Below are 12,466 nucleotides of genomic sequence, written 5' to 3'. Positions count from 1 at the left end.
GTACAGTGGTGTGTTCTTACAGTCCCAGCTACTTGGGAGGCTAGGGCAGTAGGATCACTTGAGTCCGCAAGTTCAAAATCAGCCTGGGCAACTTATCAAGACTTTGTCTCAAAAAAAGGAAGGGGGGGTAGTCCATGACAAATCTCAATTAGCATAAGGTAATTGGAATCACCTAACTGGGTCCCGAAGTTGCTTAACTGCTTTATTAAGAATAAGACTAGAAGAAGAGGGGATTCTTTGTAGAAAAAGATAACACTCTTTTCCTTTAATCTGTGATATTGGAATTGTTTTTGTAGTACCAGGAAATTATCATGTTTTTAATTAAAAATTAGTAATGGGTCCTTATGAAGACATTTAAAGTGATGTTTTATAATGCTGGTGAATCTGCCTTTGTGGTAAATATCAAGGGAATGATGATTTAGCCAAACACCAAATTTTACAAGGAAAGAGCTGGATTTTTTTATTTTCATTTCATGCAATAAAGATGGAACAAATGTTTGAATGTTAAGAAAATTGCTGGGGCTGGGGATGTGGCTCAAGTGGTAGCGCGCTCGCCTGCCATGCGTGCGGCCCGGGTTCGATCCTCAGCACCACATACCAACAAAGATGTTGTGTCCACCAAAGATTTAAAATAAATAAATAAATAAATATTGGGGCTGGGGTTGTGGCTCAAGCGGTAGCGCGCTCGCCTGGCATGCGTGCGGCCCGGGTTCGATCCTCAGCACCACATACAAAAAAAAAAAACACAAAGATGTTGTGTCTGCCGATAACTAAAAAATAAATAAAAAAAATAAAAATAAATAAATATTTAAAAAAAAAAAAAAAGAAAAGAAAATTGCAGACAGGTCCAGGTTTTCAGTCTAAGGAAGAAATTAAGCTTTTGTGGCTTCTGACTGACTGGTAAGGGCAAAAATGTCATAAAAAGCAAAATATTGGGTGAGGGTGAATTGACTAGCTTCTTAAGGGATGTATAGACTGTTTCTAAAGAGCAATGCCAGTTTTAGAGTGAATACAAGGCATTTTGAAAGTGTAATTGGCAAGCTGAGCACAGTGATGCACTCCTGTTATCCCAGCTAGGTTGAATCACAAATTTGAGGCAACTTAGTGAGACCCTATCTCAAAATAAAAATAGCTGAGTGTATGTCTCATTGGTAGAACTCTTGCCTAGGATGTGCAAGGTCCTGGGTTCATTCCCCAGAACAAAAAAAAAAAAAAGAAAAAGAAAAGAAAGAAAAAGAAAAAAGAAAGAAAAGAACTGTGTAAATCTTGTTTAGCAAAATCAAGTAAATTAATCAAAATTGGATGACGCTCTACATGCTTCATGTTTGATATCTCTGATAATTCCTTGCTAACTTGATGAGTGTTAATCTAAGTTAAATCATGTTGCTAAAAGATAAGTACTTTAAATTTGGGAGGTTGATAAGAATTAAAAAGCCAGACATAGAGATAATACTTAGAAAATATTTCTAATACACCTGTTCCCTTCCTTTTAAATGGGCTCTTAAAAAGCTAAATGGTGTACTGTGACAGGTTGTAAAGAGACCATGATATGTTAAAATGAATCTGGTTCAAAACCCAAAACCTGCCAAAAGGCTGCCTTTAAAAACCAAAAAAAAAAAAAAAGAAATCACCCATGGTTTTCTGAAGGTTTCCTGGTATGTGTCTGGAATGTTGAATAACTTCCCCAAGCGTTCTACATAAAGTCACTTCCTGCAAATTACCTTAACTAATTAACTGGATTTTGTTTGGGTCCTGTATGTTGTAAAATAAACAGATATGGGTTTGTCTTTAGTCATCTTATTTTCATTTGGGGTTGATGGAAATGAAGTAAGGACCAAGTAAACGACTTTTTTTCAGGTGCAAATTCGACCATGGAACCTAAGTGACAGTGACTTTGTAATGGATGGTTCTCAGCCTTTGGACCCCAGAAAAACTATCTTTGTTGGGGGAGTTCCACGACCCCTTCGAGCTGGTGAGTGGAAATAGTAACACCACAACAACAAAACCAACAACAAAATCCCCAATGTATTTCATCCTAACAATGTTCTAGGTTTCCAGTCAGCTCTACACAATCTCCAAGAGAAGGCTGTCATGTTGTTTTTCACTGAGCTGATTTTTTCACAATTATTTTCTCCCCAAATTCTTTATTTTTTTATGGTGCAAGGGTGAATTTCATTAAACCATCATGTTTCCTATTTAACTATGTTTAAAATATATATATGTATAAAAATACATATATATGTATATATTTGCAGGGTAACATTCTTATGACAGTTTGCATTGCTATGTGTGACAGAAAAAGAAGTCACCCATCAGAAATCTGTCCAGTGTGTCTGTGTGCCTACTCAGTGATGAGCCAGACCACTGCTGGAAATAATATTCCTGAGAATCAAACTGAATTCTTCCCAAGTGAGATAGATTCCTATTTTTGCTCATGGACTACAAGAAATGAATTATGGACTTTGGCATTTTTGTTATAACTTTATAAAAGCCTCCCTATTTTTTAAAAATTGTTTCTAATGATGTGATAAACTGTGCTGCTGAGATTGAGCAGAATCATAATTGCCTAAGAGCTTGAAGTGATGTGAACTGAAGACTTTAATATTTATTAAATCCAAAGACAAATCTAAGTAGCTGTGCATCAGCCTCCTGATAATCAATATTATTGCCAATGGGATATAATAAATTTATTTCTAAGACTAAGTTTTTAGAGCACTTAGAATAAATGAATTTTTAAAAAAAAAGCCAAAAATACAAGGTTCCATTGCCCCTACAGTTGCAGAAACACATTATTTCTGTGTTATTTGTAAGTAAGTAGACTTAGTTCTACCTAAAATATAAAACAAAAAGCAAATCATTAAAATTAAGTCATGGAAACAGAAATGTAAAAGATAACCTATAGTATTTGGTTCTCTGACTTTGATGACCAATTTTGAAAGTTTCTGAACATTTCCAACATAATTATTCAAATTCCAATTCCAGTTCACACCTAAAAGATAACTTTAGACCTATGTAAAGATATATTCATAATTCCATTTTGAAGGAATTTAAAGTTATAATTATGACTATAGAGTTTATGATTTTATACTATTTCAGAAAGTCAAATAATTGTTGTGTCTTACTTCATTCTAATGGAAAACTGTGCCAAAACAAAGAAAGCAAAGCAGCAAAGATGGCCCCTCTTTATCTGCTATAAAGAATAACGTCTAGGAAGAACAGGCTCACTTGGGAACTGCAGTCCTTAGTTTCTAACTTAAATGTGCACTTTAAAAAAAAAATTATGAATGGTCGTGTTGTGGAATATTCCTGACTTTTTCTAATGGATGTTATATTTAGAAATGGAGAGGAATAAAATATTTTTTGGTATTCTTTTAAATGCATATGTATTCTACAAATGGACTTTCATTGCTAATATTCTTGGTATTCCTTTTTGCAACTAACTACAGGTATAAATTTAATATTCTAGTCCCTCTCCTCCTTTCTTAGATGGGAATCTGGAAAAAATATTCTGAAAGAAAAAGACCTACAATTACAAGTTAACAAAATGGAATTTAACTCCTACATCTATGTTTAAGTCATAGAAACTCCAGTTTATAAACTAAATTCCCTTTTATATTACTCATCCTTTATTCGGTCGGTTTGAATGATTTGGAAGGGTAGATATATCATTTTTCCTCCATAAATTCTATGAAGATGCATTTTCACATTTGCTCTATATCATTTTTCCTCCATAAATCCTATGAAGATTGCTGTACTATCTCTCTGTCACCAAGACACAAAATTATATTCTTTAACATTTAGTGTCTGCAAGATGCTACAAGTTCTAGGACTAGACAAGAAATATATTTAGTTACCTAGTCAGACAGGGGATTTGTGGGTTTTGCCTAGAGAAAAGTATACCTTAAAGTCTGTAAGTCTTGAGGTTCTCTTTTTTTTTAAACTAGAATTTTTTTTTTTTGCCATAAAATTATTTTGCTTTCGTAGTTATTTGGGTATAATCTAAAAATCACTTAATCTAGTGGAAATGTTCCCCCCTTGCCAAAAAATCCCATAAATGCAGCAAGTTTCCAAGTGGCTAGATCATCTATATTAGTGTCCTATATTTTACTGTCTCCCAGAATTTCCAGATTAGAAGCCATGTGATCTAAACAAAAGAGTTATTATCTGTAGCTTTTATTCATGTGCATAGAGTTATGTTTCTTTGCAGCACACTGAGTTTTGTGGACTCTTGGAATAGAAGACTATTTTTAAAGGAATTCAATTTGACTTTGCTATAAAATCTTAAATCAGTTACAATGCAGTTGACTTGAACAATAAACATTTATTAAACATCCACTGACAAACAAGCAAGTTGCATGTCATACCAAACTGAATGAACATCCCATCATCATGTTAAACAGGTCATCATACTTACAGAGTCAAAGATTTCAGAACAGAATAAACAATAAATGCATCAATAGAATGCTAATTTAGGATTAATGGGAGGCTGATTTATATTCTTTGACATAATGATTCTTAGATCTTGTTTGAAGTACTTCAGTACACTTTTTATTACTTCCAAGAGGTATTGTAGTAATAAAATTCTAAAGTCTTAAAACTATTTTAGGCACTAAATCAACGAAACAGATGAGATTTTTTAGATGTTAACATGGATTTTCACTTTATCCTGGCCCCAAAATTGTCCTTTAGCAAGTCAGAGTGACTCAAATGTTATTACTCCAGAGTTATTCCTTTGGATTACGTGAGGATTTTTGTTAGTTTGTTTTTGTTTTTAATCTTTGAAATTTCCCCACTGTAAGTCCAGGAACCTTCATCACTAATAGTTATTCTAAATACAGCCTTTATCCCTCCAAACAGAAACTATAAACAGAAATACAGGAACAAGGCAACCTGTTTCAAGCAGTATTGTCCTGACCGAGTTTAGGTTATATCTTCTGGTCCTTTCACCAGCCCTCCTTTTTAAAATTAAGGTTTTGGGAAAAAAGCACAGATCTAGAAAAATTAACCAGAAAATGGGAAAATATCAAAGGAAAATCTAGATTTAGATGAGTTTTCTTATCACCTTTGATGAATTTCTCTAGGTCATATAATATATGTTCTTATCATCTCATCTGTCAGTGACTGTAGCAAGCCAAAGATGAAGTATAGTGTTCCTTAGATCTTTATTTCTCTGTATGTATGCCCTACCTCATCTCATCTCCCTGCTGGGAAAGGCTGTACGTAGACCCACCATGCCACCTTGTGGTTAAAATTTTTACATTCTTTGGAGAGTTGGTACAGGGAAATGGTGCTCTACCTGCTGCCACCTGGAAGTAGTGCACATTGCCACTCTCCATTCAAGTAATATGAGCAGTGTGTCTTCCTGAATGTCCATGAGAAATAGCCCTGTTGCATAACCACATGGCATTAAGACCTCTCTAAAGGCACACCTCAGCTGGGGGTCATGAGGAGACCATCAGGATAAGGAGAGAATCAAATATCTAGTCCCCACATACTCCCCCAGTTTATTAACGTGTTTCTCTGATTCCAGCTTCTTGGCTTAAGCATCTGATTTGAGGACTGCTTTAGTGACCAGGCTTTGTGATCAACCCACTCCTGACCTTGACCAGGCTTGAAAAGCCCTTGTTCTTTCTAATCAGAGGCATGTGAGCTGTTCTTTCACTTCACGGCTTCCTTCCAACATTTTTTTGGACTAGGCCCTTCAGAACAAATCAATCTTGAAAGATGGCTTATCTGAACCCTTGGAACCTACCATTTGCTTGATCATCCTTGGCTCTCCTATCTTTCCTGACTATTATTCTGATAATTGTTTTCTTTCTTTTTTTGCTCTACTAATATTCTTTGATGGATTCTGAAATTTCCTTCTCTAAACTCCCCTCCCTTACTCTATTATGAGGATAGCTTTTCTGTGGGATGTTTTTTGTTTTGAGGAGCTGGGTCTCATGTATGCTAGACAATCCCTATTCCTAGCCCTGGGAGGTAAAACCTTCTGAGGTAAATATTCAGTGATACATGTCATATATGGGGAGAATATGTAGCATGAATTTTTCTAAGATTATTGATTCCACACATTCTGTATAAACATTACCTAATTCATATGAATTGGGAAGCATCCCAATTTGTGATTTAGGAAAGTAACCACGCTTTTTTTTGTTGTTGTTCTGTGAAGTAGTAGCAAGCCAAAATCATCCTGTATCAAATTTCTCAACAGCAGAATTTTTTTTTTTTTTACCTAGTCCAAAGTTTGGTATGAAATGTCCCAAATAAACTCCAGATTTAACTCACTGGTTCAATTAGCTGCATTTGTCTGTAGGGCTAAGGACTTTTAATATTAGTATGTGGTTTTGCTCTTCCCTTACCCAGGGCTGCTGTCAAACTTTGCCATATTAGTGATGGATTGAGAAATATTAGCATAAAGCCAAAGTAAAGCTGGGGTATGAATTGCTTTGTATGGCACAGAAACCAGGCCAGCTTGATGTTAAGCAAAGATTTATGAGTTGAGGGGAAAACAGCCTCTGGACAAAACTAAACATTGGAGCATCAGTCTACTAGGCAGTGTGCCTCAAGCTCTCCTTTATTTTTAATCTTCATGATAATTCCATGAGATTGTAAGCCGTGGACTTTGCATTTTAGAGATGAGAAAGAGTTCACATGGAATAATTGGTCTAATGTCACAATAAGTGAAAAAGATAAGAGTCATTCTTTAGCTTTCCACACTTCAAATTACGGGTTCTTTGTACAGAAGGAAGCTGCTTTAGCAAGCTGAGATCTGGGATGTTGTCTCAGTAACAGTCACCTTGGTATCAGTTAGATTTAGTCTAGTTAAGCATTCTTTGTTTGACTTGGTTGTTCCTACCATCTGTTTAAAACTATTAACTTCCTAACATCTGATGCAGAATAGAAGCATCTGAGCACGTTTCCTTTTTTTGATGCATGTGAACTGTTCTTGTGAACCAATCCAGGAACTGTGGGAAATTTAGAAAGTTCCACTGGTCAAGTTCAATCTTCCTTTGTTTCAGAACTTCATACATCTTTGTCATCCTGAGGTACCCTGTGCCTCTTTGCCATGTGTGCTGTCCTTATTTCCAAAATGAAGAAATGGGGCTTCTAGATTCAGTTTAGAATGTGTTGATATTTCCCTGGGAAATCTTGGGTTCTCTGCCACTCCATTTGGCTCTCAGTGTCTCAGACTGGGCTTAAACTGTAATTAAATGATAAGAAATGACCCTGGGGTAGAACAGACTGGAGGAATTATGTTTTCTTCTCTGGTGAGTGAGGTCCTTTTCCATATTTCTGAAGGATCAGGAGCAAGTCCGAGAAATTATAATTGCGTTCAGATTCAACTTCAGAGCAGTCACAACCCAGAAGAACTTGTGGGGATGTGGTTTGCTCTACACAGCTGTAGTATTCTTGTTTCCTTCTTTAGTTTATGGCACAAGGAAGCTCATCACAAGAGCTACTGTGTGGATTAAACCCATAGTTGTGTTGCTGCTACCGTGGAAGTTGGTCATGAGATGACTTGAGTTGACTTATGAGTATGGAGCTTTTGGTCCAAAGTATAGTGTGTCCTTGGACATGATTGCCACACCTGCCAATTTCCCATCCCTGTGGTGATCAGACCCTGAGAACACTGTCTAGATGGGAAGGAAAAATTGAAAAGTGGTTTGGAGAGTCCTGACTTCTTCATGGACCCTGCTTGTTGTCACCTCTGTGTGTACTCCAGACCTCTTCATCTGCATGCCCAGTATGATTTGGTACCCTCATATTCTTGGGGTAAATGTTAATAACATGCTCCTGGGTGCTACTCTTTCTCTTCCATCTACAGAAAGTGAGGATTTATTTATAGTGAGAATTCACTGTCACAGACTTAGTGACTTTACTAAAGTCCCATTAACACACATCTTTGGGCTGGGGATGTAGCTTGGTGGTAGAGTACTTTCCTAGCTTATCCAAGACCCTGGTTCAATTCCCAGTACTTGAGGAAAAAAAGAAGTTGTTACTTCCTTTATCAAGGACTCAGATTTCATGAGCAGGGTTGAGCTGAACCCGTGAAGATTTTACTTGACTCTTGATAGACCGTTTTGCTTTCCTTCTGTTTTTCTCTCCACCTCCCAACTAGTCTTCTCATGTCTCTTGTCTTCCCATCAGAGGGAGACGACTTTCCTATATTAACTAATGATTCTTACTCTAAAGAAGCCTTTAAAATCTAGCTTCTGAAAGTAGCTGTACATTCTGACATTTGTTGGTAACTTTATACCTTCTATTAAAAAGAAGAAGTCTCAGGTTGGACATTTGTAGGACTTGAGGAAGGTTTGCTCTGTGTTTTCATCAGTTGCATACATTAGTGGATGGATTAAAGTAGCTCTTTTTAAAATGCTGTTTTTATAGCATTAGAAATATTGAAAAAAAAACATGCTTATAATCCCAGTAGCTCAGGAGGCTGAGGCAGGAGGATCGCAAGTTCAAAGCCAGCCTCAGCAAAAGTGAGGCACTAAACAACTCAGTGAGACCCTGTCTCTAAATAATATACAAAATAGGGCTATAGATGTGGCTCAGTGGTCGAGTGCCACTGAGTTCAATCCCTGGTACTCGCCCCCCCCCCCCAAAAAAAAAGAAGTATTGGAAAAAGGTGTCACTTATTGGAAAATTGCTTTCTCAAAACTAGAAACACTGTTTAGTACTTAAATTATATCCCTCTTGTGTTCGAACCTAGAACGAAATCAGTCTGCAGTAAGTGCTGAGTAAAGACTTACTAGTCAAATATAAGACCAAATGTAAACAGCAGTTGTTTGACTGTTATTTACTTTTTCTTCAAGAGTGATGAGAATATTAGACTTTCTATAGTTAAAATACAGATTAAGGTATAGAAAGGGAAATTTTCATTATCTCGTCCATAAAACTCTTCCTTTAGTCAATTTGGGTTCTTCTAGTTTTTCAACAAATTATCCTTCCCTTAAGTGAGACATTATTGGCTCATATGTCTGCAGACTTTTTGCTGGCCAAGAGAATGACTGTATATAAACTCATAAATGGAAATAATTTTTTTATAATCAGTTTTCGTAAAAGCATAACTGCATGAACATTTCTGCTCCCTTTCAAAAGTACTTAACTGCCAGCAGCATCAGTCATGATGTAATGTTTGGCACATGAAGAAGGTTTTCTAGCAGGTAGAGTCACAAATAATGGAATGTTTATGCCTGTGGAAGGTGCCTTCTCTGTCATCGGAGGATCCCTAAGATTCTTTTGGAAACCACTAAGGTGTAGAAGGACTTGTGGTTACAGAAACTGTCCTCCTTAACTGGAGTTTCAAGCTTACCACAAATGTGCCTTCTTATCAGATGCCTTCTTGTGTCCTTCATATTGTGGAAGACATATGTCATTTAGTCCCCTGACAACATTCTTTTCCCGGATACTCATGAGGCTTGGGAAGTGTTCCCTCCCTTATTCTATTCCATGGGAAACCCTGTCTTCAGAATATTAGAATTTAATTTCCAGGGCCCATTCCACCAATAAGGGAAATTCACTAATGACTGCAATTGAGAATTTAACCTACTTTGAATTTCTTGGTCTCTGTTATGGGACTAACATTAGCTATATGAGGAAAAGCTTAAGTCATCAGAGATTGTTGGGATGCAGTGTGAATAACCATTGAACTTTGGTATTCAGGGTTTGGGTACAATTCTTGTTGCATCATCCAAATGAATGCGATTCCAGGATCCTTCCCAGACTTCAATAGAGTCCACTTGGCTCTAATTCAGTGCTCCCTTGACTGATATGATTCAGTAATTCTGACTATAATAGGATAATTGGGATGACTTTCTGCTGCTCTATCTTTAATAGCACTCCCTCTTAGGCTTAGTTATTGCTAGCTTAGTTTCTTCCTTGAAAATTGCCTGTTGGTTACAGGTTATTCTTCCTATTAAAAATAGACACTTAGAAAGTCGTCACCAATATAAGCAGTTTGATATGGAAAGAAATTTCAAAGAAGTAAAAAGATAGCTTTTCTGATATGATGACACAGTTTTTCTTACCATCTCAACAGTCTTGAATTAGAGGAACCAGTAATACTTGGCTCTCCTTCTATTTGTAGAAATCTTGAGGCAGGGAAGTTCTTACACCGTTCTGCCCTTTAATCTGCTGCAGAACTCTCCCCCTATCCCACCAGCTTATGGGACTTTCCTTCTCCCCAGATACTGATTTTTGTGGAGCTCTCCTGTGGCTTTTGCACAAAGGCTGTAGCCCAGGTCATCCTCTATTTTCCCTATCTTCTCCTTTTCAAATACCATATACATTATTGGTATTGGAGGGAAATGGGTGTTTGGGTCACTTCCCAAGGGTAGAGCTGAGTCTTTTGGATTTATGCTATGGCCTGAAAAGAATGGTCATACCTGGAGGAGGTGCTATCCAGTATAAATCAAGTAAACAATTATCTTCAGGCAGTTTAGGATGCAGGTAAGTGTTACATGTCTCTCCATGATACCTGTATGGTGGAGATAACCTTTGGAATGGTCCATTTTCTAAATGTCTTCTCTAAAAGTGTTTTGTAAATATACCAATACAAAGGCAAGAAATGTGGCAAGGAGAGCAGATCAGACCTTTGGACCTATAGCAAGGTACAAGATTGGCATGTTTTTACTCCTCATGTAGCAGTTCAGTGCTTCCTAAAGCTAAATGCTCAATAAATGTTCATTGCTTCTATTGTCATTATTAGTATTATTATTTAGACTTTTATGTGAGAGGTTATCAGTTCAAATGAAATATACCCTAAATAAAAATAGAGACTTGCTTTAAATCTGTAAACTTAATGTCTTTAGTTAAAATGAGGAGTTGATTCTTTCTGTATCTTAGTCTTAGTATAGCAGTGTGATATTCACAAGTGCTTTCAGTCTAAGAGATCAGTAAATAGAACTTTTTCTTTATAACTTGTTATGGTATCATGACATATTTTGCCTACTTGGGGCCTATTCCAGATACTAAGCTGTTAGAAATTAGAACAGGATTACTGATAGATCAATCCTTCTATATTGTAGCTTTAAGTTCTGATTATGTAAACTCTATGTGTATAATTTTTTTTTTCCATTTTATTTTAAAATATCCTGTGAGTAGCTTCCCTACTTGAGTTGTAAGACTAATGTGGACATTTTTCATGATGCTTAGCATGGGTTTTCCTTTTCTTAATTACATTGCATGTTCCTTCCTGGGTGAGAGTACTTTCCAAATATTTATACAAGCCCTGTTTATTTTCTTGCAGTTGAGTTGGCAATGATCATGGACCGTTTGTACGGTGGTGTCTGCTATGCTGGCATTGATACAGACCCAGAGCTGAAGTACCCCAAAGGTGCTGGCCGTGTGGCGTTCTCCAATCAGCAGAGTTACATCGCAGCCATCAGTGCACGTTTTGTGCAGCTTCAACACAATGACATTGACAAACGGGTAAGCAACCACTAAGGGTGGAGTTGCTATGGGAAAGAAATGAAGATTGTTCTGTGAGTCTCTGGGAAGAAAAGCACCTGGTGGTCATAAGTAGCAGCTCTACCTTGCATGGCATTGCTCTGTGAGTCCATCTAGGCTGCCTAAGAAAGAAAGCCCTCTTTCAGTTTGAGGTGTTAATGGACCTTCAACTTCACCTATCCCTAGGGTGATGCTACACTTAGTCTGCAGAATTTAGCACACAAGACCGGTGCTGTTCAAAGATGTGCTAAGAACTGATGATATGTATGATCTTTATAATGATCTTAAACAGGCTTGGATTAACATTTGTATGTTAAGGAATATACATAAAATTCTGAACTTCTAATTTTTTTTTAAATTACATCACACATAGTTACAATTTTTTAAACCTAATAGCTGCTGTCTCCTTCAGTCTCTTCTTTAACTCCCTATAGTTTCATTGCTTATGAAATATATGTACATGTATTATCTGCCATTTTGCTCACTGATGTTACCTGCCTGGTCTGATTATGTTCCTGTGATCTGAAGAGGGGAAGTGATAGAGTTGGGATGCTCCTTTGGTTTGGCAGACAGGTACGGGGTTTAAATCCCTTAAATTCAACCTCTATCCCTATTTGGAAACTTGGGGGAATGGAAGGTGGTAGGAGCTAATTTGGGATCTATCTTACTAGATGTAAAGAGTAAATAGCAGACTAAGGATCTTCTTGAGGCATGCACTGGACTAGAATTAGCAAAGTGGTACATATGTCCTAGTATGAAGTTTCACCTGTACTCTGTACAGTCATCTATGGCTCATTTTGTATAACAGACAAATTTCTTAGGAGGTGAAAATTTAGTTGGTGGTGGATTTTTCCTATTCAGCAAGATGATGATATTGTGTGTGTGTGTGTGTGTGTGTGTGTTTTGCTGGGGATCAAATCCAGGGCTTTGTGCATGCAAGGCAAGCACTCTACCAACTGAGCTATATTCCCAATCATTCGTGTATATATATATATATATATATATATATATATAT

At 36.8% G+C, this 12,466-nt stretch overlaps 1 protein-coding gene across 13 annotated transcripts in view; it reads left to right on the top strand.

Annotated features, from left to right (window-relative positions):
- Positions 1–12,466, top strand: part of Cpeb3 (cytoplasmic polyadenylation element binding protein 3) — a 208,803-nt gene that overhangs the window by 151,699 nt on the left and 44,638 nt on the right. For all 13 annotated transcript variants that reach the window (XM_048801753.1, XM_048801752.1, XM_048801751.1 and 10 more), the window contains 2 exons: positions 1,858–1,972; positions 11,252–11,433. In XM_048801753.1, coding sequence (XP_048657710.1) covers positions 1,858–1,972; positions 11,252–11,433 — 297 coding nt within the window. The remainder of the gene's footprint in view (positions 1–1,857; positions 1,973–11,251; positions 11,434–12,466) is intronic.

Source organism: Marmota marmota, unplaced genomic scaffold (assembly GCF_001458135.2).
Source record: "Marmota marmota marmota unplaced genomic scaffold, marMar, whole genome shotgun sequence".
Lineage (NCBI taxonomy): Eukaryota > Metazoa > Chordata > Mammalia > Rodentia > Sciuridae > Marmota > Marmota marmota.
This window is presented reverse-complemented; position numbering and strand designations above follow the sequence as displayed.